Genomic DNA, 27424 nt, shown 5'->3' on the forward strand with positions numbered 1-27424 from the left:
GGTCCCAGGCGACAGTAGATGGGACGTGGCTGTGGTCTGAAAATATCAACTGGAGAAGGTGGAATAGGTACCAGAAGACACTCGAGAGGTATCTTCAGGCTCAGAGAATCCTCAACTGGAGAAGGTGGAAGAAGTACGAAAAGACCCTCGGGAGGTGTCTTGAGTCTCGGAAAATCATAAGCTGGAGGAAATGGTTCCGCTCCCAAGGGACGGTCAACAGGAGGTGTCTGTGTTCTCAGAGAATCATCAACCGGAGAAGGTGGAAGACGTACCAGAAGGCACTCGGGAGGTGTCTTGAGGCTCAGAGAATCATTAACTGGAGAAGGTGGAAGAGGTACAAAAAAGACTCGGGAGGTTTCTTGGGTCTCCTAAAATCATCACCTCGAGGAGATGGTACAGGTCCCCGGCAACACTCGACGGGCGGTTTCTCTGGTGTCAGAAAATCGTCAACTGGAGAAGGTGGAAGAGGTACCAGAAGACACTCAGGAGGTGTCTTGAGGCCAAGAGAATCGCCAACTGGAGAAGGTGGAAGAGGTAAGAAAAAAGAGTCGGGAGGTGTCTTGGGTCTCCTAAAGTCATCAGCTCGAGGAAATGGTACAGGTCCCCGGCGACGCGTGACGGGAGGTGTCTCCGTGGTCTGAAAATCATCCACTGGAGAAGGTGGAAGAGGTACAAAAAGAAGAGTCGGGAGGTGTCTTGCGTTTCCTAACATTATCAGCTCGAGGAGATGGTACAGGTCCCCGGCAACACTAGACAAGCAGTTTCTCTGGTGTCAGAAAGTCGTCAACTGGAGAGGGTGGAAGAGGTACCAGAAGACACTCGGGAGGTGTCTTGAGGCTAAGACAATCATCCACTGGAGAAGGTGGAAGAGGCACAAAAAAAGAGTCGGGAGGTGTCTTGCGTTTCCTAACATTATCAGTTCGAGGAGATGGTACAGGTCCCCGGGAACACTCGACGGGCGGTTTCTCTGGTGTCAGAAAGTCGTCAACTGGAGAGGGTGGAAGTGGTACCAGAAGACACTCGGGAGGTGTCTTTAGGCTAAGAGAATCATCCACTGGAGAAGGTGGAAGAGGTACAAAAAAAGAGTCGGGAGGTGTCTTGCGTTTCCTGACATTATCAGTTCAAGGAGATGGTACAGGTCCCCGGCAACACTCGACGGGCGGTTTCTCTGGTGTCAGAAAGTCGTCAACTGGAGAGGGTGGAAGAGGTACCAGAAGACACTCGGGAGGTGTCTTGAGGCTAAGAGAGTCATCCACTGGAGAAGGTGGAAGAGGCACAAAAAAAGAGTCGGGAGGTGTCTTGCGTTTCCTAACATTATCAGCTCGAGGAAATGGTACAGGTCCCCGGCGACGCTTGACGGGAGGTGTCTCCGTGGTCTGAAAATCATCCACTGGAGAAGGTGGAAGAGGTACAAAAAAAGAGTCGGGAGGTGTCTTGCGTTTCCTGACATTATCAGCTCGAGGAGATGGTACAGGTCCCCGGCAACACTCGACGGGTGGTTTCTCTGGTGTCAGAAAGTTGTCAACTGGAGAGGGTGGAAGTGGTACCAGAAGACACTCGGGAGGTGTCTTGAGGCTAAGAGAATCATCCACTGGAGAAGGTGGAAGAGGTACAAAAAAAGAGTCGGGAGATGTCTTGAGTTTCCTGACACTATCACCTCGAGGAGATGGTACAGGTCCCCGGCAACACTCGACGTGCGGTTTCTCTGGTGTCAGAAAGTCGTCAACTGGAGAGGGTGGAAGAGGTACCAGAAGACACTCTGGAGGTGTCTTGAGGCTAAGAGAATCATCCACTGGAGAAGGTGGAAGAGGTACAAAAAAAGAGTCGGGAGGTGTCTTGCGTTTACTGACATTATCACCTCGAGGAGATGGTACAGGTCCCCGGCAGCACTCGACGTGCGGTTTCTCTGGTGTCAGAAAGTCGTCAACTGGAGAGGGTGGAAGAGGTACCAGAAGACACTCTGGAGGTGTCTTGAGGCTAAGAGAATCATCCACTGGAGAAGGTGGAAGAGGTACAAAAAAAGAGTCGGGAGATGTCTTGAGTTTCCTGACACTATCACCTCGAGGAGATGGTACAGGTCCCCAGCAACACTCGACGTGCGGTTTCTCTGGTGTCAGAAAGTTGTCAACTGGAGAGGGTGGAAGAGGTACCAGAAGACACTCGGGAGGTGTCTTGAGGCTAAGAGAATCATCCACTGGAGAAGGTGGAAGAGGTACAAAAAAAGAGTCGGGAGGTGTCTTGCGTTTCCTAACATTATCAGCTCGAGGAGATGGTACAGGTCCCCGGCAACACTCGACGTGCGGTTTCTCTGGTGTCAGAAAGTCGTCAACTGGAGAGGGTGGAAGAGGTACCAGAAGACACTCTGGAGGTGTCTTGAGGCTAAGAGAATCATCCACTGGAGAAGGTGGAAGAGGTACAAAAAAAGAGTCGGGAGGTGTCTTGCGTTTACTGACATTATCACCTCGAGGAGATGGTACAGGTCCCCGGCAGCACTCGACGTGCGGTTTCTCTGGTGTCAGAAAGTCGTCAACTGGAGAGGGTGGAAGAGGTACCAGAAGACACTCTGGAGGTGTCTTGAGGCTAAGAGAGTCATCCACTGGAGAAGGTGGAAGAGGCACAAAAAAAGTGTCGGGAGGTGTCTTGCGTTTCCTAACATTATCAGCTAGAGGAGATGGTACAGGTCCCTGGCGACGCTTGATGGGAGGTGTCTCCGTGGTCTGAAAATCATCCACTGGAGAAGGTGGAAGAGGTACAAAAAAAGAGTCGGGAGGTGTCTTGCGTTTCCTGACATTATCACCTCGAGGAGATGGTACAGGTCCCCGGCAACACTCGACGGGCGGTTTCTCTGGTGTCAGAAAGTCGTCAACTGGAGAGGGTGGAAGAGGTACCAGAAGACACTCGGGAGGTGTCTTGAGGCTAAGAGAATCATCCACTGGAGAAGGTGGAAGAGGTACAAAAAAAGAGTCGGGAGATGTCTTGAGTTTCCTGACACTATCACCTCGAGGAGATGGTACAGGTCCCCAGCAACACTCGACGTGCGGTTTCTCTGGTGTCAGAAAGTCGCCAACTGGAGAGGGTGGAAGAGGTACCAGAAGACACTCTGGAGGTGTCTTGAGGCTAAGAGAATCATCCACTGGAGAAGGTGGAAGAGGTACAAAAAAAGAGTCGGGAGGTGTCTTGCGTTTACTGACATTATCACCTCGAGGAGATGGTACAGGTCCCCGGCAGCACTCGACGTGCGGTTTCTCTGGTGTCAGAAAGTCGTCAACTGGAGAGGGTGGAAGAGGTACCAGAAGACACTCGGGAGGTGTCTTGAGGCTCACAAAATCTTCAGCTGGAGGAAATGGTAGAGGTCCCAGGGGACACTGAACTTGAAGTTTATCTCTTCTCAGAAAATCATCTGTTGTAGAATGTGGTTGAGGTCCTAGTCGATACTGTAATCGAGAAAGATTCAGAGGTCTCAGACGATCTTTAGCTGATGGAGGTGGTTGACCTCCCAGATGACACTGAGTTGGAGGAGGTGCCTGGCGGCCCTTCCTTTTTCTTAAAGTTTCCGCTGTGAGGTCGGGCCAGTAGGGCAATCCTGAGGAATGATAATGCTCCACTGCAGCCATTCTGACCTGTGGGGCCAAAGGAGGAAATGTTTTCACACATATTCATTTGAAGGACAAAATTACCACCACCAACACAGGCTGCACCTTCTGTTGCTGGTGATAGATTTTTGCAGCTTTCCATCCTCCAGGTTTCAAAATAGCAGTATCAGTGTCATAATACCACCCTTCCACTGAGTACTGCCCACAGCTGGGGAGTAAAATCATTGGGACACACCGTCGTCTCCACATGCCACTGTGTCTGTCTGCAAAGGTAGGCAGGCTGGGGTCCTGCCCCAGGGAAGACATGGGAATGTCTGTGTCTATCCTCAGTCCTCCCTCACAGCCAGCATGTGAAAGAGCATTGAAAATTGCACAAAACGTTAATCACCTACATTAGAGCAGGATGCAAACAAAATCACAGGAAAAGAAAGAAAATCCTACATATTTTGGAAATGAGACCCCACAACATCTTGGGTAAAGTGGATCAGTCAGAGTTCACTGCGCCATGAGACCTAGAGTAGTGGAGGTCAGTGGTGCCTCCTCGTGTTATTTCTGGAAACAGAACAGTAAAAGCCCTTCAGCCCTCGGCCCCTGAGCTTTTACGGATCCTGGAGGTGCCACCAACGATGATCAGCTGGGAATGGAGAAGCCTGAAGGCTCATGGGGAAGATTTTGCTTCTCAAGAAGTCGAGACAGAAAAGGCACCACAGAACCCACAGAGCAGAGGCCAGGCCAGGAGAGGGCATTGTCGGAAAAGACCAAAGTGTCCTGATATAGGAAGAGTCCCCGGCCTTTACCTTTGTCTTCTGTTTTCAGCTGGGACGCAGCTGCTGTTCCTCATGGGAACCGAATGAGGTCCTGAATCTGGTAAGGGCCAGAGAAGGGAATGGGGCTAAATCTGGCTTGCATCTGCTGTGCAGAATAAGAAACCCTCCACACCCTCCGCTGCCATCTCACTCTCTGCCACACAGGTCCCTTACCAGAGGCACAGGGTTTATTGACCACATGCCTCAGAGGACTCTGGAGCCCTCTGGACCCTCATCCTTGAGGAAGATACCACAGAGCCCTGGTCCAGGGGTATTCTTAACTCTCAACAGGCTGTGAACAGGGTGGGCTCTAACCAGCTGGAAATGAGCTCTAAATCAGTACACATCACAGGAAATCACTCATCATGTGAGCACAGACTCAAAATTAAAATCGGAACAGCCATGGTTGGAAGAGTATCAATAAACCCTGGACAGGAACAGCACTGCTCCTCTTCTTCAAGCCATAGGGACATTTAAAATTCTGTGGATTCATAGTTAATCTAACTTTCATACCTGGCCAGGTATTATCAATACTTACGAACAGAAATGGACATAAAGAGATGATCAGTCATGAGAAAAGGTAAGAGCTACAGAAATTAACTGGAAAGTTCTAGGGTTACACTTCAAATGTTAGAGGAGTAAGATTACATAGAAATTTAACTTACTATTGGAGTTATATAGTTGACAACAAACAACTTAAACAAAAATAATGAAGAAAGTTCCACAAAGTGTAAATAAATGCTTCTTTTCTTAAAGCAGATCTCATGCTACAATATTGATCCATGAAGACATGGCCAGAAAATCTCTGCTCTCATCAGCACATGTGGCTCCCATTCTAAAGTGCTATTGTTGTTTTCTCAAATGAAGGAAAAATAAATCCTTCGCACTGAGTCAAGGTGGAAAGGGGAGCTGGCCCATCTGCCTTCTAGGCTCATCTCCTCAGTTAAAAGTAACCATGACATCAGGGTGGGGCAATGTCCACAGGCAGTGGAGCGGCCTGAGCTCCACCATTCACAGGGGACTAGCCAAGAGCCATTAGCCAGGGCACCTGAGAAAAATAGGGTCCTGCTACCCAGCGAGACAACTGTTCTCTTTATAAGTGCTTGGAATTGTGTCCAGGAAACATAACCATTACCCCACCCGAGCCCTCATCCCCAAAAGGAGGAGCAGGGTGTGCGGATTGTGCAGCAGAAATTCAGCGGCTGCCTTCACAGCGAGCTCCTACCCCTCCAGAAAGGGTTCTCTAGGCCCGGTCGTCCCTGGACTGGCTCCCGACTCATGAGTCTCTGTGGCACTCTCTGCTTTTCCCTCATTTCACACCTAGAAGACATAGAAAGAATTGACTTGAAGAATTAAAACACCAAGTTCTTTACTAGACAGTCAAAGCTTTATCTTAAAACAAAAACATCCTTTAAAATGTCCATCACAATGACCTACCTTTGCTGCTTGGAGGCAGCCTTCCTCTCTGCCATCTTCCTCTGCAAGGCTCAAGCACAGAGCTGTGGGCAGAAAAACACATCCATGTCCTGACCTGGCAGACTATGTCCAAAAGCAAGGAAAACAAACAAACTTACCCAGTTGGCATGAGGCTTTCTTGCAGAAGGGGCGATCTGAAAAAGCCAATACATGAGAAATTGAATGTTGAGAGAGTCTAAGGGCCGTGCCATCACCTGCATCAGCACTGAACAATCCTGCAACTGCGGGGAGGAAGCTCCTTACTTTGCGTCTGTAGTAGTCCTCTGCCCGCCGCCACAACCTTTCCGCAGCGTGAAACAATTTCCTATGGATTACAATCACTTTCATCAGATAAAGCACCACTTTCAGGATGATTTTAAATAATCTGCCATGTTTCTGTTATCCTCACAACTGTACCCTTACACAATCTATCTATACCTAGAAAACGAATTTCAGATGGCTATAAAAAGCACAGTCTGAGCCGGTCGCGGTGGCTCACGCCTGTAATCCCAGCACTTTGGGAGGCCGAGGTGGGCGGATCACGAGGTCAGGAGATCGCGACCACGGTGAAATCCCGTCTCTACTAAAAATACAAAAAATTAGCCGGGCGTGGTGGCAGGCACCTGTAATCCCAGCTACTCGGGAGGCTGAGGGAGGGGAATCACTTGAACCTGGGAGGTGGAGGTTGCAGTGAGCCAAGATCACGTCATTGCACTCCAGCCTGGGTGACAGAGCGAGACTCCATCTCAGAAAAAAAACACACAAAAACTAAAAATCAGTACAGTCTGATCCAAACTGTTGCTATATTGATTCCTCCTCTTTTGCTTACTGCCTGCTGACTTCTGAGTTGACAATTTCCTTCCCCATTCTCAGTATATCCCTAATTCATCCTTCATTGAGCATCTTTTATCATAAACCTCTATTCTCTTTGTATTAATATCCTTGCCGTGTTTCACAGGGCAGAAACAGCTGGGCTTATAAACAGGCATAGTCCTTTTGAAGGATGTGTTTGATCCTACAACAACACACTTTCCTGAGGATGACAACAACCCACCCCACCCCTAGAATGGCTGGTATGAACCGAGTTTCCACACAGTCTAGCTGGCAATGGGATCAGGAGACGTTTTGCTACTTCACATCTTTTGGTCACTGGTAAATCTTAAGGTACTTTGTTTTCTGTTTTGTGAACTCTCTCTCTCTCTCTCTCTCTCTCGATATGTCTTCTGGCCGTTTGTTTCTATTTCTGCATTTACTGGGTCTAAACATTGTACAAAGGTTAAAAACAACCCCATCTCCAATGGGGGTTTCCCAAGAGGGTGGGGTTCAGTTTCTGAACTCACATGTCGGTGTCTATTTCTTTCATAATCGATTTCCCATTTTCCTCTGCCTCTGATAGCTGCCTGTCCTTTTCTGCTTGCTCACATTCTTTCATTCTTAGCTTCCTGAGATTAGAAGGGAGAGAAATGCACACACATGATCCGCCAGCCCGTGTGGGATTCCCTCTGCCCTGCTGGCATCTGAAGGCTGTGATTCAAAGATCCCCCCTGCAACCTTCCCATAAATGAACCAACTGATTCTCACAACCGAAGGGAGAATTGACACATCCCATTGAGGGACAAAGAAAAATCACACTCTGGCCTGCTGGCAAGTCACCTGTCATTTCCAGCTCATCTTCATAGTTCTATAGTTAGTCCTATTCTTTAGTAAATAAAGACTATTAAAAGCTTCTATGAGGTGCACTATGTGTGTCTCTGGGGTCAGTCTTGTGCTTGACACAGTGAAAGCTCATTTTAGTTCAGTGCGAAAAACCAGACCTCACCAACTCATCACAACTAACTCCATCGGAAGCAGAGGATTGCTCCTTCTCTGACTCCTCCTGTGGGAGACCTGATTCTCAGTCACAGGCTGATGCCAGCACGGAGACCATCAGCTATAGAGATCCTTCCAGAATATGGTGTCATTAACCCTGCAGTTCACTACTGCACTTTGCCATGATTCAGGACTGGAACCCTTGTCATCGACTTTAAAGATCCTGGTTGAGAGAAAAGGCAATCTGAATGCTGGGCGCATCTATTGAATGAGAAATGATCGGAATGGCTCCTAAGGCAGGGTGTTATGTGCTGAAAATAGGTGAAAACTGCAAACCATCCACCCTGGTGTTGACTGACTTTAACAAGGTTCAGTTCACAGAGAGTGTGGGCAGAAAAAGAAAATGGCCTAAAAAGCTAGGTTTGCTGTGTTGCCCTCACACCACTTGATTCATGCTCCTGATCCTAAGGATCTCACCTGATACTTGGTTTTATAGGAAGGCTGTGAAAATTCCCAGAACGCTAGGAAACAGGGACAAAAACACTGCAAAGAGAAAATTAATGAACTTGTTTCTGACCACAGGGCATCCTTCAGCACATGCTGTCTGGAGTGGCCTCAAACAAGGAGTCTGTGGTGAGGTGCTGAGAATGCAATGGGAGCAGGGTCCTGTCCCCACGCTAAAGGAGCTCACAGTTTAATGCAAATGAGAAGCCAGTGAGGACATCACTACTCCTGCTGTGCACTTGGGAACTAGAAACACAAACCCTGACTCTGGAGGGAAGCTAAGGAAGCATTCTACTCTTGAGTTGACATAAGTGCACCTGAAGCTTCTGACCTCTGATGAGAACAATGGGGGACACCAAACAGAATAAAACCCATGATTGAATACATCAAATCGCTAACATGGCAGTTAACAGACATGAGGTCAAGACGCAGAAGAAGGAAACCCAGGACGAAAGTCAGCCTCGCATTTGGAACCCATTTCCCTGAGCTTCATTGCTGAATTCCAGAAGGGACTACTGAGATGCAAAGAAGCAGAGCAGCTTTTGCACACATGCATGGGATTACGTGGAAAACAAGTGGATTGAGGGTCTGCCAATGAAAGTGACCCGTACTGAAGTCCACTGGCTCGGGTTGAGACCCAGAAGAGTCACACATCAGAATAGAGGTGGACAGGAAATACCCTGGCCTTTGTAGGGACTGAGACTGCACTGACCACCTCCATTGCAGCCTGTATGGAGGACCCCTGACCATCCCCCAGAAGTAGACTCCCATCTCTTCTGCAACAAGATAACATGCTGCTAGGCCTCAATTCATTGCTAAATATTTTTTAACAAGTATCTCACATTTAACAAAAAAAGATCAGGCATATGGCAGCAAAATACAATGTAATATGACCAAAACGTGAAAGACCGTGAAAATGAATCTGGAGGTGACCCAAGCATTGAATTCAACAATCCAGGCTGGGCGCTGTGGCTCGCGCTGGGTGGCTGAGGCAGGTGGATTACCTGAGGTCAGGAGTTCAAGACTAGCCTGGCCAACATGGTGAACCCCGGTCTCTACTAAAAATACAAAAATTGGGCTGGACGCGGTGGCTCACGCCTGTAATCCCAGCATATTGGGAGGCCGAGGTGTGTGGATCATGATGTCAGGAGTTGTAGACCAGCCTGGCCAATATGGTGAAACCCCGCCTCTACTAAAAATACAAAAATTATCCGGGCATGGTGGCATATGCCTGTAGTCCCAGCTACTCAAGAGGGTGAGGAATAAGAATCACTTGAACCTGGGAGGTGGAGGTTGCAGTGAGCCAAGATCTCGCCACTGCACTCTAGCCTGGGTAACAGAGTGAGACTCTGTCTCAAAAAAAAAAAAAAAAAAAAAAATTGGCCAAATGTGGTGGCACACACCTGTAATCCAAGCTACTCGGGAGGCTTAGCAGAATTGCTTGAACCTGGGAGGCAGAGGTTGCAGTGAGCCAAGATTGCGCCATAGCACTCCAGCCTGGGCGACAGAGCAAGACTCTATCTCAAAATTAAAAAAAAAAAAAAAAAAAGAAAAAAGGCTGAGTGTGGTGGCTCACACCTCTAATCCCAGCACTTTGGGAGGCTGAGGCGGGTGGATCACCTGAGGTTGGAAGTTCGAGACCAGCCTGGACAACATGGCGAAACCCCATCTCTAGTAAAAATATAGAAATTAGCAGGGCGTGTTGGTGGGCACCTGTAATCCCAGCTACTTGGGAGGCTGAGGCAGGAGAATTGCCTGAACCCAAAAGGCAGTGAGCCGAGATTGTGCCATTGCACTACAGCCTGGGCAACAAGAGCAAAGCTCCGTCTCAGGGAAAAAAAAAAAAAGAGAGAGAAAGGAAAACCCATGCCAGTACTAGCACCTCCTCTTCCCCCAAAAAAATTACAAACAAGAATGTAGGCAGGGAAAGGAATTATGCAGATTCAACTAATCAAGCAGAAAGGACAAACTCAATTTTGAACCCACTGAATTTGCCACAAATATTATAGAAAATATTCTCAAGGACTTTACAGTTGTCTACTTTGACGGGCACATGGTTCATACAACAGTATTTGTGTCAAGGCACATCTTACTCTTCCTTGGGAGTCTTCCTCTGTCCACTGATTTTGTAATGACTGTTGACCTTCGTCGTCACCTTATGGACTTCAGTTTGAACTTTGGCTTCCATATATCTCGGTGAAGTATAGAGGTCTTCCATGCCAATTTTAATTCCTGGAAAGGAAGAAACCCTTTTCTTTGTGTGCATACGAGTGGACCTTTGCCCTTGGTGAGGGTGAGGAGAGGAGAAGGTGAGAAACCTGAGGGCAAGAAGCTGTTCTTTCCCTTTCCACGGCAAACTCATTTCCACACTATGGGGACTGCAACACAGCCATACCTTCCTGGCTACGGCTATTGGACCTCCAGGCTCTCCGATGTACATCCGTGGATCTGTCATGTACATTTCGTGACTTTAAGACAGTCTTCAGGAAAGACACCTAGGAAATAATAATTTAAGAATGACGGCCGGGCGTGGTGGCTCATGCCTGTAATCCCAGCACTTTGGGAGGCCGAGGCGGGTGGATCACGGGGTCAGGAGTTCAAGACCAGCCTGGCCAAAATGGTGAAATCCCGTCTCTACTAAAAATACAAAAATTAGCCAGGCATGGCAGCAGGCACGTGTAATCCGCGCTCCTCGGGAGGCTGAGGCAGAGAACCCTTCGAAGCCGGGAGGCAGAGGTTGCAGTGAGCCGAGATCACACCACTGCACTCCAGCCTGAGCTACAGAATGAGACTCTGTCACACACACTCACACACACAAAAGAATGACATGAGGCCGGGTGCAGTGGCTCACTCCTGTAATCCCAGCATTTTGGGAGGCCGAGGTGCGCGGATCATCTGAGCTTGGGAGTTCGAGACCAGCCTCACCAACATGGAGAAACCCTGTCTCTGCTAAAAATACAAAATTAGTCAGGCATGGTGGTGCATGCCTGTAATCCCAGCTAGTCGGGAGGCTGAGGCAGGAGAATCATTGAACCCGGGAGGAAAAGTTTGTGGTGAGCTGAGATTGTGCCACTGCACTCCAATCTGGGCAACAAGATTGAAACTCTGTCTCAAAAAAAAAAAAAAAAAATAGGCCAGGTGCGGTAGCTCACGCCTGTAATCCCAGCACTTTGGGAGGCCGAGGCAGGTGGATCACAAGGTCAAGAGATGGAGACCATCCTGGCCAACATGGTGAAACCCCGTCTCTACTAAAAATACAAAAATCAGCTGAGCATGGTGGCACACGCCTGTAGTCCCAGCTACTCGGGAGGCTGAGGCAGGAGAACTGCTTGAACCCAGGAGGCAGAGGTTGCAGTGAGCCGAGATCACACCACTGCACTCCAGCCTGGTGACAGAGTGAGACTCCGTCTCAATAAAGAAAAAATGACATGAATATACTTCACACAACTGAACTGTACACTTCAACACAGTTAGACGGTAATTATCATGTTATAAGTATTTTACCACAGGTTAACATGTTTCACAACTTGAAAAGGAAGGAATTACCTCCAGCTCTCTGAGTTCTACAATTTGTAACATTTCACCCCCTGCTCCTTCCTGATCTGCACTGGAGCACCTTCCTTCTGTCCCTGCTCTACTCAGAGTCCACTTTCCTTCCCTCACATCAGCTTCATTGAGGCTGGTTTGAACCTAACGCAAAACATTCTCACTAACGACTGAATTCCCACCAAGATTTCCATATTATCACAGTATGCTTTTAATCTTCTAAGATATTAAATATTTGTTCTCATCATAGCTAAGATGCAATGCAAATCCCATCTCAGGTGTGGGTCAGATACCTATGAATCTCCTGAGGTAGTCATTGAAATAACTTTTTTTTTTTTTTTTTGAGACGGAGCATCACTCTCACCCATGCTGAAGTGCAGTGGCACTACCTTGGCTCACGGCAACCTCCACCTCCCAGATTCAAGTGATTCTCATGCCTCGGCCTCCCAAGTAGCTGGGATTACAGGTGCCCGCTACCATGCCAGGCTAATTTTTGTCTTTTTAGTAGAGATGAGGTTTCACCACGTTGGCCCATCTGGTTTTGAACTCCTGACCTCAAGTGATCCACCTGCCTCAGCCTCCCAAAGTGCTGGGATTACAGGCATGAGCCACCACACCTGGCCTGAAGTAATATCTTTCAAATTCTTTGTAGAATTTGTTTTTTTCTGATTTCTGCACATAGGATAAAAAACAAAACATGTGCTAGGATTTCGAGAGAAGCAGTGGGTAATCCAAAAAGATGAAAGAGCAACCACATCTATCCTATAGCTACTGCTAGATTTCATAAGAAAGGTAGCTGGCCCAGTTTGGAGCTAGGAGAAATGTCAAACACACGAAGAAATGAGAAGCGAAGAAATGCCATCATGCATAATGCTTCATGGCACCCATGATGTCCCTGCTTAGGAGGTAATGGTATAGATGACTAGATGACAAGGACAAAGATGAGAAGGTGCAAAGCTGTCCAAGTCAAACAGCTCAACTGAACTTTCCTAAATGGAATTGGTAAAAAGTGGTAAATTTAAAAACTTCCCCCAGCTCACGTGATGGCTCATGCTTGTAATCCCTGCACTTTGGGAGGCTGAGGTGGGCAGATCATTTGAGGTCGGATTTTGAGAGCAGCCTGGCCAACATGGTAAAACCTCGACTCTGCTAAAAATACAAAAATGAGCTGGGCATGGTGGTGGGCACCTGTAATCCCAGCTACTTGGGAGGCTGAGGCAGGGGAATCGCCTGAAGCCAGGAGGTGGAGGTTGCGGTGAGCTGAGATCACACCATTACACTCCAGCCTGGGCAACAGAGGGAGACTCGTCCGGGGGCTGGAAAAAAAAAAAAAAAAAACTTCCCCCAATTTATACCGAAAATTCTCTGTTCAGGACTAAGTGGGGTAGAGAATGTTAAATGTGCCTAGATATCTTCATAACTCATATATTTTCTGTTTTCTACATATCTTGAAAGGCAGTGCCAAATGACGTGTAATTATCTAGGTGGTAAAACTGAAACATACTTCCTCTTCCCTTGAATATAAAAAAGCATTGTGGTATTAGTACTTTTATCTTGGATCATTGTTCAGAAGGAAGTTCAGCCACCAGACAACCACATTTTTACTGTCATGAATGGGAAGAGAAAATGTAGAGCTCAACTTACCCAGTGGAAAAAAGGCTCAAAAGACAAATTATGGCACTTAGCAGCCAAATTTTTACCAAGTACAGACTTTTGACATACTGATCACTCTCCAGTTGCAACTGGGAACAGGCACTTTGAATGATGTCATTCAAAATTACCCTGCCCAGACACACTTTTCATTGATTCTCTGGAGGGCAGTTCTAGGAGATTCTCTGGGGCTTTCTCTGCATCATGAGAGGCAGTGCAGTTCTGCCCTTCACCTTCCGGCAGTTTGTCACCTCGTCCCTATGACCTCAGAGGAACTTTGTCTCAGGCCGATTGTTTGTTCCTTGGGCTCTTTCATTTCCCCTAAAAATCATTTGCTGCCCCTCTAAATTGCCTACATCTCCATCTATCTCCCTCTCCCCTCAGAAGAGGGTGCTCTTTAAGCATCAACCATCCGGCCCTTCTAGCAGTCTCATTTTTCAGCTGGTTCCCATGTTTATGCCTGTTCTATGTTTTTCTTTTCCTGTTAAGCTGTCTGTTGTCAGCTCATTTCTGCAGTGAATCTTTAGAGAGGAGATTGGAAGCTTTCCTTCCACCCATACGATAGAACTCTAAAGCAGAAGAGTTTAGAAACAATTTCCTATTTAAGTGATGAAACCTCATACTCCATTTCTGATAAATAGCACGAAGGTTAAAAAAAACTTATTTTTGACCAAAAGCTCTGTTGACATTCTCTTAAACAAACACCAACCTATTTAATTTGCATAATGTAAATGGCAGATATTTTCATAATTCTTATGCTAATAAATCATTTCCCTGATTTTTTTGGGTAAAACCACATATTGATAATGAAGTCCAGAAACGTGAATTGTTTTAAATAATTTCTTCTTATTTGTGATTACAAGTATACCTCTAGAGAAAGTTAGTATACTCACACAAAGATTAGTTTTCCAGAGGAAAATGGCAAGTGTAGAAATTCCCAGAAACACAATAATGACAACTATCCACGGAATTCCACAAAAGTCAGTCCCAGGATGAAAATGGTCATGCAGAGAATGGATAACCTGGAATAATAATAGTTGAAATAATGAAAAGGTCAATGACACTGACAACATTTCACTCAGAAAGAATCATCCTTAGAAACTGTCAACCTCCTCCAAAAGGTAACCACATCCATCAGATATCACCGTGGGATTCCACTGCTACAAAAAAGAACAGAAGTTAGAAGTCTCATGTTTTTCGGTTGGCTGGTAGTGCTTTTAGGCATTGCAAATGTGGGGTGTCATCTTTCTTGGTATAAAGCAGGGATATCCAATCTTTTGGCTTCCCTGGCTATATTAAAGAAGCAAAGTTGTCTTGGGCCACACATAACAAACACTAACAATAACAATAGCTGATGATCTTAAAAAAAAAAAAAAATCCTTCTTTTTTTTTTTTTTTTTTTTTGGAGACAGAGTTCCGCTCAGTTGCCCAGGCTGGATTGCAGTGGTGCAATCTCGGCTCACTGCAACCTCCAACTCCTGGGCTTAAGCCATTCTCCTGCCTCAGCCTCCCGAGTAGCTGAGATTACAGGTCTCTGCCACCATGCCTGACTAATTTTTGTATTTTTACTAGCGATGAGGTTTCACCATGTTGGCCAGGCTGGTCTTGAACTCCTGACAGGCGATCTGCCTGCCTCAGCCTCCCAAAGTGCTGGGAATACAGGTGTGAGTCACCGTGCCCAGCCGTTTTTTTGTTTTTGTTTGTTGTTTGTTTTTGAGATGGGGTCTCACTCTGTCACCCAGGCTGGAGGGCAGTGGCGTGCTCTCAGCTCACTGCAACCTCTGCCTCTCAGGTTCAAGTGATTCTCCTGCCTCAGCCTCCTGAGTAGCTGGAAGTACAGGCACCTGACAGTGCACTCAGCAAATTTTTGTATTTTTTGTGGAGATGGGGTTTTGCCATGTTGGCCAGGGTGGTCTCGAACCCTTGACCTCAGGTAATCTGCCCGCCTCAGCCTCCCAAAGTGCTGGGATTACAGGCATGAGCCACTGTACCTGGCCAAAATCTCATAATGTTTTAAGAAAGTTTACAAATTTGTGTTGAACTGCATTCAAACCTGTCCTGGGCCACATGCAGCCCGTCACTCATGGGTAGGACAAGCTAAGTATAAAGTAATTATCTTTTCTTTTCTTTTTGTTTTGAGACAAAGTCTTGCTCTGTCACCCAGGCTAGATTGCAGTGGCATGATCTCAGCTCACTGCAACCTCTGCCTCCCGGGTTCAAGCGATTCTCCTGCCTCAGCCTACTGAGTAACTGAGATTACAGGCGCCTGCCATCGCGCTCGGCTAATTTTTGTATTTTTAGTAGATATGAGGTTTCACCTTCTTGGCCAGGCTGGTCTCGATCTCCTGACCTCACGATCCACCTGCCTCGGCCTCCCAAAGTGCTGGGAATACAGGTGTGAGCCACTGCACCTGGCCAGTAGTTATCTTTACTTAAAAGTTATTTATTTGTTTTTTAAATTGATGTATAACATTGGATGCATTTATTATATATCACATGATAAAAGAATCCCTCTAAATAATACTTCTCTCTGGGATTATGTGAATCTTTGTCATTTAAAGCTCAGCATAAGTAAAAAAAAAAATACAATGAAGAGTTTACTTCATTCACAAATAAGTATCAAATTTTAGTGCTTAAAAATTAACAAGGTGGGCCAGACGTGGTGGCTCACGCCTGTAATCCCAGCACTCTGGGAAGCCGAGGTGGGTGGATCACGAGATCAGGAGATTGAGACCATCCTAGCTAATACGGTGAAACCCATCTCTACTAAAAATACAAAAAATTAGCAGGGCATGGTGGCACGCGCCTATAGTTCCAGCTACTCGGGAGGCTGAGGCAGAAGAATCACTTGAACCTGGGAGGCAGAGGTTGCAGTGAGCTGAGATCGCACCACTGCACTTCAGCTTGGGTGACAGAGCGAGACTCCGTCTCAAAAAAAAAAAAAAAAATTACCAAGGTGGAGATCATGAAAATGGCATGAGTAGTGTGGGATTTCTCTAAGATTGTTGATATTAATCCCATTAGACTCATGTGAGTGAACACAAAGACTTCCCCTGAGTAAGTTCAGACAGCTTGTGATACCATTTCTACATCGATTCCTCAGGATTTAACTATATATTCTTGAAAGCGTCTCAATTTTAAATGTTTCTTTCAAGATGGTGAATTAAACAGAGATAGCCCTTCAACAGGTTGAACTCAGCATAGGCTGAGTCTGAAATGGAAATGATGGAGTTAGAGAACCATACAACAATGGTAATGATTTCAGAAACCTGGTGTTGAGCAGAATAAGGCAGACACAAAAGAGTACCTATGGCATGGCATGCATCTGTATACGTGAAATTCCAGAATAAGCAAGTTCACCTATGATAAGAAAGAGATTGGCTGGGAAGAGTGAGAGTTCACTTTCTGGGGTGACATAATAGTGTAGATCTTGGCTGGGCACGGTGGTTTACACCTGTAATCCCAACCCTTTGGGAGGCCGAGGGGGGCAGATCACCTGAGGTCGGGAGTTCAAAACCAGACTGACCAACATGGAGAAACCGTATCTCTACTAAAAATACAAAATTAGCTGGGCGTGATGGCACATGTCTGTAATCCCAGCTACTTGGGAGGCTGAGGCAGGAGAATCACTTGAACCTGGGAAGCAGAGGTTGCAGTGAGCTGATGTTGTGCCATTGCACTCCAGCCTGGGCAACAAGGGAGAAACTCTGTCTCAAAAAAAAATAATAAAAATAAAATAACATAGATCTTGAAAGGGGGTTGGGTTATGCTGGTGTACGTACTTTACAAAGTTAGTAAACTTACTCTTAAGGTTATACATTTTGGCCGCGCACAGTGGCTCAAGCCTGTAATCCCAGCACTTTGGGAGGCTGAGGCAGGCAGATCATGAGATCAAGAGATGGAGACTATCCTGGCGAACATGGTGAAACCCCGTCTCTACTAAAAATACAAAAATTAGCCAGGCATGGTGGTCTGCGCTTGTAATCCCAGCTACTCAGGAGGCTGAGGCAGGACAATTGCTTGAACCCCAGAAGCAGAGGTTGCAGTGAGCCCAGATCTTGCCACTGCACTCCAGCCTGGGCGACAGAGTGAGACTCTGTCAAAAAAAAAAAAAAAAGTCATCAAACCAGGTGACACAAATCAAATGACATTTCACTTTGTTTTGGTCCATGTTGTTTGTTTCAGACAAGAGTGCAGTGGGGCCATCTCGGCTCACTGCAACTTCCAGCTCCTGGGCCCAAGCGATCCTCCCACCTCAGCCTCTCCAGTAACTGAGATAACAGGTATGCACCACCAGGCCCGACTAATCTTTTTTGGAATTTTTTGTGGAGATGGGGTTTCGCTATGATGCCCTGGCTAGTCTTCAACTCCTGGACTCAACTGATCTGCCCACCTTGGCCCCCTAAACTGCTGGGATTACAGGCCTGAGCTGTGTAATTTCAGGCCGCGTGACACAGCCCAGTAACAAGGAAGAAACCCCGCGGGTGCAGCGTCTACTCACATGGGTGGACTGACGGCTGATAAATCCCAGCGGAAGGAGCCAAAAGAGCAGCCACTGCACCCGCATGTCCTGGTCCTCTCAGGGTGCCCTGAGGCGGCCAGGACAGAGGTGGGGGTGGCTTAGGGCGGGGGGAGGGAAGGGGATGGGGACGGGGCCCGGATCTGAGTTGGGGAGGGGGAGGAGAAGGGGAGGGAAGGGGGAGGGGAGGGGAGGGAAGGGAAGGGAATGGAGGACAAGGGGGCTGTTGGGCGAGGAGGAGGAGGAGAATAAGAAAGGGGTCTGGGAAAGGATCCGGTTCAAATTAAGTTCTGAAGCGCTGGTAGAAGGTTTAGCTACAGGTCAGGGAGGTCAATCAGGGAAGCAACAGGACGCGAGGGGCAAGGGAACGTGAGGCTTAGGAGCAATTAGATGGAGACCAGGGATCTGCTTTCCAGCAAACCTTCTTCGGTCTGGGCCCCATCTTAGCAAACCTGGGGCTTTATACTCCCTCTCCAACAATCGGTGACCCCGGTGGTGCCTCACAGTGGACCACCTGTGAGCTCACAGTGCTTCCACCTGGCGTCATTCCAATGCCCCCTCCCCCATCTCAGCCCCCCACACTCCTCCCAAGGACAGGTCCTCTCTGGAACCTTCACAAACCTGATTTCTTTGTCCTCCCCAACCAGCTCCCTGTCCCTGATTCTGGGTGCTCCTTCCTTCCTGAGCTCCCAGGGTTCCTCAAGGTCACTCTTGGCGACAAAACCTAAAAAACAAATGATGGCAGGACGGCAGGAAGAACCTCATACCCAAGCAGAGTGCGAGGTTTTACAGCCCCCGCTCAGCTGTTCATATCCTAAGTAACAAAACATCAGCGGGATGTGGAAGGTCCCAATAGTAAACCATCTCCATCACATCCTTGTAGCCATCCGTCCATCAATCTGCATCTCAGGAACAAATGTTGTAGATACATTCATTTTAAGCATGCACGGTACATTTACAAAAGTTAACCTGACTTATTTTTTCCAGCAAATCTCAATATATTTTAGAGCAATCAAATCACACAACATGTTTCTGATCATATAACTGTGCTAGAAGTCAATGATTAAAAGCTAACTCAAAATTATTATTTGCTTGGAAATTCAAAGTACCCTCATAAGATATAAACATAAGAAAGAATCCAAAATGAAACAAGATTGCCTTTAAACTCAATGATAAGATCATAACATGGCAATAAAATGTCTCCCTCTGGCCTGGGAATTCCACTTTGTGGCACAAGGTTGGGTGATCTCAAATCACCCCTAACCCACTTAGACATTTTAACCTCCGAAACAGAGGGATGATGTCACTTATCTATATCATCCTACTGCCTGTGCATGTGGACTTTAAATTCTGAACCCAAATGAGGGGGAGAAAACCAAGTTGACTTTCATGATTGACCTCTCAGGGATGTCCAAGGAATCTGTGCATTTCAAGAAACAAAGTTCATCAGCTTCTCTCCTAGGGTATTTGGCCACAATACCCAGAGGGCTTGGCAGCATCATGAGTGATGGGTGGGGAGTGCCAAGCAGGTGGGCAGGACCCAGGGGCCTGGTGACCAGGACAGACCCCCACTGTCCATCACCTTTCCTGGCCCAGTCCTCAGCTAAACTTCCCAAAGGCCTTCTTCTGCCCCATCACACAGAGTGTGCCCAAACTCACTCAGGCCTCTGGCAGCTGAAAACCACTGCTTTAAATCCCTTTACCATTTACTATGACATAAGGTTATTGTAAACAGGAAATATTCTATTGATGCTACAAATGGAAAGCCAATGCCTTTACCATAAATAGAAAAACAACCCTAAGAAACAAGCAAAACAAAAACAAAACAGGGGCTGGGTGTGGTGGCTCACGCCTGTAATCCCAGCACTTTGGGAGGCCAAGGTGGGTGGATCACAAGGTCAGGAGTTCCAGACCAGCCTGGCCAATATGGTGAAACCCTGTCTTTAATAAAATACAAAAATTAATCAGGTGTGGTGGTGGGCGCCTGTAGTCCTAGCTACTCGGGAGGCTGAGGCAGGAGAATAGTTTGAACCTGGAAGGCAGGGGTTGCAGTGAGCCAAGATCGCACCACTGCACTCCACCTTAGGCGACAGAGTGAGACTCTGTCTCAAAAACAGCAACAACAACAAACAAACAACAGGGATAACAAAACTATGGAATTCAATTCTATTTGTATGCTGCTGCCATGCTGCAGCCCTAGATTTGGCTGGGTGCGGTGGCTCACGCCTGTAATCCCAGCACTTTGGGAGGCTGAGGCAGGCAGATCATGAGGTCAGGAGTTCGAGACGAGCCTGACCAACATGGTGAAACCCTGTCTCTACTAAAAATACAAAAATTAGCCGCTTGTGGTGGTATGCACCTGTAATCCCAGCTACTCAGGAGGCTGAGGCAGGACAATTCCTTGAACCCGGGAGGTGGAGGTTGCAGTAAGCCAAGATCGCACCATTGCACTCCATCCTGGGTAACAGAATGGAATGAGACTCTGTCTCAAAAACAAACAAACAACAAAAAAAAAGCCCTAGATTTCGGTTGTGTTACTTGTAAAAGGAGAGACAAAGTAAGTGGGGGTTGAAATCAGATTAAACCAAAAACGAATGGCAGAGAGTACTATAATGTCCATGAAGGGTTGCTAGAGTCACCGTGATCACAGCCCAGCAGAGACAGGGAAAGGAAGATGTGAGCAGCGTTTGGGGCCTCAAACAGTGGGGGTTATTCGTGCAGCCCAGGAAAGGCTCCCCAAAGCCAGGATCAACCTCCCTTGCAGGCCAGTCCCTCATGGAGGCATGGCCAGGCACCTTAGATTTGAGACCAACTGTGTTGCTGCTGACCAGCTGTGTGACCCTGGGATGGTTTCCTTCCATACAATGGGAGTGCCAATGGCTGCATGCATGCAAAGACTGTCTGAGGATAGGAGGAAGCAATCTGTTGAGCACCCGTGTACCTGAGTGTCATCCCTCCCAAGGGCATCTTTCGTTCCAGAGCTGGCACCTTGGAAGGCCCTTGGCCACTAAAGGCAGTGACGATGGTAACAGCAGTAAATCATCATTTATGGCTGATGAGGGAAGGCCAGGGGGTAGGGCTCCTGGGTCCTGGATAAGAATGAGGGTCTGGGCACTACTGGGGACAGCTGAGTGGTAGGATTCCTGGGTCCTCAGGGGGAAGGTCCATCTTCAGTGGCATTGGGCCTAGGCTGGGATGCTGAGTTCGCCACTGGAGCATCAGCAGTACAGGCAGGCACAGAGGCAGCGGATCCATCAGAGGTGGCAGGTGTAGGATCCTCTGGTGAGCAAGTAGAGTCACCAAGCCTGGCTGACCACTACCCCCACAGACGATGCCCTGTCCCTTGCCTCATGCTCCGGCAGGGTACAGGCTCGCACCTGGGGCCTCATGGAGCATCTCTCTAAAACCTCCTGGTCATCGAATGGGCACTTGAGTCACCCAGGGCCACTGGAACAAAGAGGAAGAATCAGGCCCCACGATGTTTTGGGAGAGTGTTTAGCACAAGAAAATGCACAGAATACATGGATGACATGGGGGCACTGTCGGTGTGGGGGCAATAGTTTACAACCTCCAGCCCTAATCTGAGCACTCTCACCTGTGCAATCTGAAAGGAACAGGAGACTTGCCGGAAAGATAGTGCCTGGATTTAACTTAAAGGAACTGAAATGTTGGAATTTTCACTCTTGATATCCTTCCAGATCAACTCTGTCAATGCTCCCATCCTCAAAACTATCATATGGGGTAACTGAGGCAGAGATTTACTGACTCAATGTCACTCGGTTGATTCTGAGTTCACTGCTGATTACATCTGACCAAACTGCTTTTTCTGAAGTCTACTCCGTTTAATCATGCTGGTGATGATTTTGTGCAGCTCTGGGACAAACTCCACCTGGCTGAGGATAAAGCAAATCCACGGTGACTTAGTCCTGCTGTCATTTCCCATCCGCTCCCCACTCTCCTCCTCTGCCCCTCCACAGTCTCCCATGCAGGCTGACACCATACGACGGCCTTAATGGAGTCCACCGAGTATTTCAGGTTCTCTCCTGGGCCACTTGAAAGTGGATGTACCCATGGGATTTGCTTTGACCCAGGAGATGTGAGTGGAAGTGAAGTGTGTCAACTCTTTTGTGTCAACAAAAGAGTTGGGAGCCATTGAGACCGGCCACCCTCTCCCCTTCATCTCTTAGAGCAGCTGACAGCTCCCATATGGAGGCTGCTCCTTTATTCTTGTGGCAGGTTGAGGGGATGTGGGGCACAGGGCACAGGAGAGCCATGGAGGACGTGCAGCACGGGCAGCAAAAGAGCCTTCAGTGTTGTAGATTTCCATTGTTTGGGGCTGTTTGTTCCCTACAGTGATACCTAGCCCATCCTAGCAGGCATGCACCATCTACTCCACACTCTGTGAAGCAGACTAGCCTGCCATGAGAACATGAACTGGTGGTCAGACATACGTAGGTTTCAGTTCCAGCTCTGCCTCTTATTGACTGCAACCTCAGGCTTAACTTTCAGTCGCTGAGCCTCAGTTTCAACTCTGCAAAATGGGGTGGCTATACCATCTCAGGTTGCAGACAGAATTAAATGAAATATAAATGCACGTAGAGCATTGAACCCAGGGCCTGACACACACAGTGAGTACTCAATGTTAGCCATGTAGCTTCATAATGCATACTGATTGTCAATATTCAGACAATGCAGTAAAGTATTACCAAAAAAAAAAGTAAACTTATTTGCATATGTATTCTTTCAATCTTTATTTTTAAACAGACAGGGTAAAACTATGCATATTCTTTCATAGCCAGTGTTTTTCTCTTCATAGTATATTGTTAAAATAATTTTATCTCAGACCGGTTGCAGTGGCTCACACCTATAGTCCCAGCACTTTGGGAGGCCAAGGCGGGCAGATCACGAAGTCAGGAGTTGACACCAGCCTGGCCAATATGGTGAAACCCCATCTCTACTAATGATACAAAAATTAGCTGGGCATGATGGCGCACACCTGTAGTCCCAGCTACTCGGAGGCTGAGGCAGAGGAATTGCTTGAACCTGGGAGACGGAGGTTGCAGTGAGCCAAGATTGTGCCATTGCACTCCAGCCTGGGTGAGAGAGTGAAACTCTGTCTCAAAAAATATATATATACATATGTGTGTGTGTGTGTATAAATCTCAAAAATAAAAGATCATTTTTGAGATTATCACTTTAAAAGACAAGATAATGTTCAACTTAATGAATAATTTAATTATTACTATTGGACTTTTTGTAGATTTCACAGAGCATTCAAAACCAATGTAGGAGAATAAAAAATATGTATTACATGTTGTAAAATAAATGATTTGGTTAATTCTTTTATTCAAAAATACAGAACATATATATGTAATATAGAATGTATTTCTTATTATGAGTCATGTTAAAAAGTAGTTCAGAAGCTGTTGATTTGAATTTCCTTTTCAAATTTTGCAGGATAATTTTTTTTTTTTTTTTTTGAGAGTCTCGCTCTGTCACACAGTCTGCAGTGCAATGGCGTGATCTCGGCTCACTACAACCTCCACCTCCTGAGTTTAAGCAATTCTCCTGTCTCAGCCTCCTGAGTAGCTGGGACTACAGGCTCACACCACCATGCCCGGCTACTTTTTGTATTTTTAGTAGGGATGAAGTTTTGCCATATTGGTCAGGCTGGTCTCGAACTCCTAGCCTCAGGTGATCCACCTGCCTCAGCCTCCCAAAATGCTGGGATTACAGGCATGAGCCACCACACCCAGCCTAAATTTGGCAAGATAATAAATAACCTTTTTAAGTGTCGTTGGACACTTGTCTGGTTGTTTTTCTTTAGGTTACCGTGCCAGCAATGATTCCTTTTGAGTTTCTGACAGAAGATAGTGGTTTTCATCCAAATAAGTCAACTACTCTACCTCATCCCTAAGCCACTTGTATGGAAGGAAAGAGAGGAAGAAGCCAGTACTGTGACTGTGTAAGCTTCCCCCAGCATCACCCGCTATGAGATGTGTGGCAGCTGAGACCCGGGAACTGCACAAGGGCACCTGGCCCCATCTGTCTGCACTCACTCACCTTCCTCAGGTACTCGCATGGGCACGTCCCTGACTTTACGTGCTGCTGCAGCTCCTTGGTGAGCTGGTCCTGGTCATGGGACAGGAACTGTGGGGTCAGGACAATAGAGAGCTTCACCATCTGCAGAATGAGAACGGGGCTCATGATGAGTGCCAACCTATTAGACAATTAAACAAAAAAGTTTGTTGAATGAGTGGAAAAACAAGGTGATGTTTGAGTCTATAGTGGTCAAGAGCATGGGGGCTTCAGAAAAGGACAGAACCAAGTTCAAATTCCCGTACTTTGAATTTCTACTTCATGCCATGCAAAATTACTTTACCCCTTTTAACCTCAGTTTTCTTCTGTGTGAAACAGGAACAATAGTTTCATTCGTCATTCAGTTTCTCTCAAGTTTTCACGAGATCACACCTATAAAACATCCAAGTCATTTAAATGTATCATCATTTCTGTCATAATTAGTGGGATCCATTTCACTATTATTGGATATACAGTTCTGTGCCTGAAACCTACAAAAAAAGAAAATGTGAAGTCTAAAAAGCATTAGTGACTTGTCATTTTTATATTATTAATTATAACCCTATTTAATCACACAAGGCCTTGTCCGTGGCAGGTGCTCAACAAACACTTGTCGAATCAATGCATGTGGGCTCCAGAGCCACACTGTTTAGATTCTATTCTGCCTCCACCACTTATTAGCTGTGTGATCTGGGTAAGATAATTCACCTCTTTATGTCTGCACTTCCTTCTCCATAAACTATATATAATGAGAATCCTTAGCTCATTCGGTTGTTGCAAGGGGTGAATGATTTGGCACATAGGAGGGGCTTGTTAAACATTAGCTGTGATGATCTCCTTCCAAATCTTCATTTTCAGAACCACAGATGAGGCCATAGTGCAACCCGGTGACCCTAGAGTATAAGTACACACGATCGCCAGCTACGCTCTGTCTCCACCATAGGTCCAAGACTGGGTAGTTACGGTCTGGAGGTTTCTGCTGCATCTGCCTCCTCAGTGCTCACCTAAAGACTTTTGTATTTCCCTCCTCACATCCCCGCAGATGGGGTTCAGGCTGCCGGACACAGCTGGGTGATGCCAGGGCAGTGGCCACCTGTGCCAGCCCTGTGAGGTAGCTGGAGGATCATTGTTCCTTCCTTCTCGGGCTCTGGGCAGATGCCAGGGCTGGGATGACCCATGCCCTCAAGTTTCTTGCTTTGGAGGGTCACATTTTCCCCTGGCAAAGAGGGTAAAGGTCACAGGATGCCAGAGAGCTGTGACTTCTCTGTGCCCTGGGCCCAAACTGTGAAGACCTAACACACTATGCTAAAAGTCCAAGGCTGGGGTGCTCCCCAGAGCTTCTTGCCTCACTGCTTCTGCTGAGGGAGGAATGAATACTATGTCCTCCCAGAGCTTTGGGAGCTTGTAGCAAGCAGCCTCCCGAGCACAAAATCTCTTGGAAACCTCTAACTGTGTCTGAAACATTAGCGCAAATGTTGCATCCTATTTCCCATATGCCCGCACGTTTTAGGAAAAAACCCTCAATTTCCTAAACATGCAAGAAAAACTGGTATTGTAGGACAACGTGACTTTTTAAAAAATGTTATTTAAAAATCTTCCCCACCTCCTTTCTGCCCTCCAAGACTGCCAAATTCTTGTTGAACAAATATTATTAAATGCCTACTACGTGCCAGCCATGATTCATGGTCTTGGGGATATAGAAGAGAACAAACTGACGGGGTTCCTCTCTTATGTAACTCACATTCTTATACAATAATGATAAGGGTTAACATTAATTAAGCTGTCACTACATGTTAGTCACGGTGCAGTCATTCCTACACATTATTACACTTAAACCTGCTAGCAAGCTTGCAAGGTAGTTAGTTGTTTTTCCTTTAAAAACCGAGTCTCAGAATGATGAAGCACTTTGTCCAATGTCACACAGCTAGTAAGTGTGGAGATCTTGCATCCAATCAATGCCCATCTCATTCTAAAGGCCCCGTTATATGTTCTCCAGCCCATGGAGAAGAACTTTAACACAGTCAATGAAATTTCTACACAACAATGTTCTTGTCTCAAGTCCAAGAATGGCTCCTACACCTCCTATAATGCTGGCTTTCTGGTGAGTAAAGATGCCATTCTCATGTGTAATCAGGTGGCAAATGGAGATATGACCAAAGTAACCCTGCACACACTTTTCCTGTGTCTGATTCAATTCAAGTACCCCTTTTGATTACTTAGCATAACTGAGCTTTAAAAGGGTTAAGGTTTTTATATGCATGTAACTTTCTGTATTGCTTTGGAAGTCTCTGGTTAAATGAATATTCTTTTTTTTGTTTGTTTGAGACGGAGTCTCACTCTTTTGCCCAGGCCGGACTGCAGTGGTGTGATCTCGGCTCACTGCAAGCTCCGCCTCCCGGGTTCATGCCATTCTCCTGCCTCAGCCTCTCGAGTAGGTGGGACTACAGGCGCCCGCCACCACACCCGGTTTTTTTTTGTATTTTTAGTAGAGACGGGGTTTCACTGTGTTAGCCAGGATGGTCTCGATCTCCCAACCTCTTGATCCGCCCGCCGTGGCCTCCCAAAGTGCTGGGGTTACAGGCATGAGCCACCACGCCCGGTGTGAATATTTTTTTAATAGTGACCTGTGATTCTGTTTTGATCAAGTGTTTTCAAACTTGACATCTTTGATGGGTTTCTCCAGTGTCAAAATCCTAAGTCAATTCTTTTTGGCTTAAAATTAACTTTGGGATTTTTCAGCTGGATCCCTTGGGGAGTCTAAAGAATGTATCTCTCATCTTGTAGAGGTATTAAGTGATTTATTTGGTAGATTATATGGGCGGGCATTGTCAAATGTGGTGATACTGCATGCGAGGGCATTGTCAAGTGAGGTGATATTAGATCTCATGTCAGTTATATTTATGGGTGTGTTGTTGATATACATGTTCCAAAAATTACATACATTTATACAAATTTAATGTTATGATTTGTAATTTTGATAGTTATGCTAAATATTTGCTAAAGTTATATTTGCATAAACATGTTATGAATGGCTGGGCACCGTCACTCATGCCTGTAATCCCAGCACTTTGGGAGAAAAATGCAGGTGGATCACCTGAGGTCGGGAGTTCGAGACCAGCCTGACTAATAGGGTGAAACCGTGTCTCCACTAAAAATACAAAAATTAGCCATGCCTGGTGGCACATGCCTGTAGTCTCAGCTACTTGGGAGGCTGAGAAAGGAGAATTGCTTGAACCCAGGAGGCAGAGGTTGCAGTGAGCCGAAATCATGCCACTGCACTCCCGCCTGGGCGACAGAGGCAGAATCTATGTAAAAAAAAAAAAGTTATTAATTATTTCTGAAGATTATATGAAATTTGTAAAAGTCTGGTGGTCCTGATGTGATGCTGTCAGTCATGATTCTGATTACTGTCTTAAAATGCTGCACATAAGTAAATTTCCTTGTGAAGTGGGAACTTTCATCAG

The 27424-nt window shown here is 46.6% G+C and overlaps 2 protein-coding genes and 1 long non-coding RNA gene across 4 annotated transcripts in view; 2 read left to right on the plus strand and 1 right to left on the minus strand.

Moving 5' to 3' along the window:
* Positions 1-587: 587 nt before the first annotated feature.
* LOC134733587 (uncharacterized) lies at positions 588-1108 on the plus strand. Its single transcript, XR_010117214.1, has 2 exons — positions 588-660; positions 1064-1108. It is a non-coding gene; the product is annotated as an uncharacterized lncRNA (long non-coding RNA).
* LOC129467743 (nuclear pore complex-interacting protein family member B4-like) lies at positions 636-25305 on the minus strand. Its single transcript, XM_063623829.1, has 16 exons — positions 24275-25305; positions 23946-24102; positions 14257-14385; positions 10563-10662; positions 10261-10399; positions 7742-7747; positions 7195-7296; positions 6119-6179; positions 5974-6009; positions 3494-3620; positions 2122-3133; positions 1934-1977; positions 1658-1810; positions 1182-1321; positions 938-983; positions 636-736 (listed from the first exon to the last, which is right to left on the minus strand). The coding sequence occupies exons 1-16, from the start codon at positions 24319-24321 to the stop codon at positions 645-647; spliced, it is 2391 nt and encodes a 796-aa protein (XP_063479899.1). The 5' UTR covers positions 24322-25305; the 3' UTR covers positions 636-644.
* The window catches only part of PLA2G10 (phospholipase A2 group X), a 37857-nt gene continuing 30567 nt past the window's right edge, over positions 20135-27424 (plus strand). For both annotated transcript variants that reach the window (XR_008652458.2, XR_008652457.2), the window contains exons 1-3: positions 20135-22510; positions 23710-23954; positions 25957-26061. The gene's annotated coding sequence lies outside the window, so the exon portion shown is untranslated. The remainder of the gene's footprint in view (positions 22511-23709; positions 23955-25956; positions 26062-27424) is intronic.

Source organism: Symphalangus syndactylus, chromosome 18, assembly GCF_028878055.3.
Source record: "Symphalangus syndactylus isolate Jambi chromosome 18, NHGRI_mSymSyn1-v2.1_pri, whole genome shotgun sequence".
NCBI classification, from domain to species: domain Eukaryota; kingdom Metazoa; phylum Chordata; class Mammalia; order Primates; family Hylobatidae; genus Symphalangus; species Symphalangus syndactylus.

Bases quoted from the DNA above. Each gene is read 5' to 3' on its own strand.
- LOC129467743 (XM_063623829.1), bottom strand. From the start codon at position 24,321: ATGACGAATGAAACTATTGTTCCTGTTTCACACAGAAGAAAACTGAG. The intron at 1,811-1,933 runs CTCCAGTTGACG...CTTTTTTTGTAC, and splicing joins TCTGGTACCTCTTCCACCCT to CTCTTCCACCTTCTCCAGTG. The intron at 1,322-1,657 runs GTGATAGTGTCA...CATTTCCTCGAG, and splicing joins ACCTGTACCATCTCCTCGAG to CTGATAATGTTAGGAAACGC.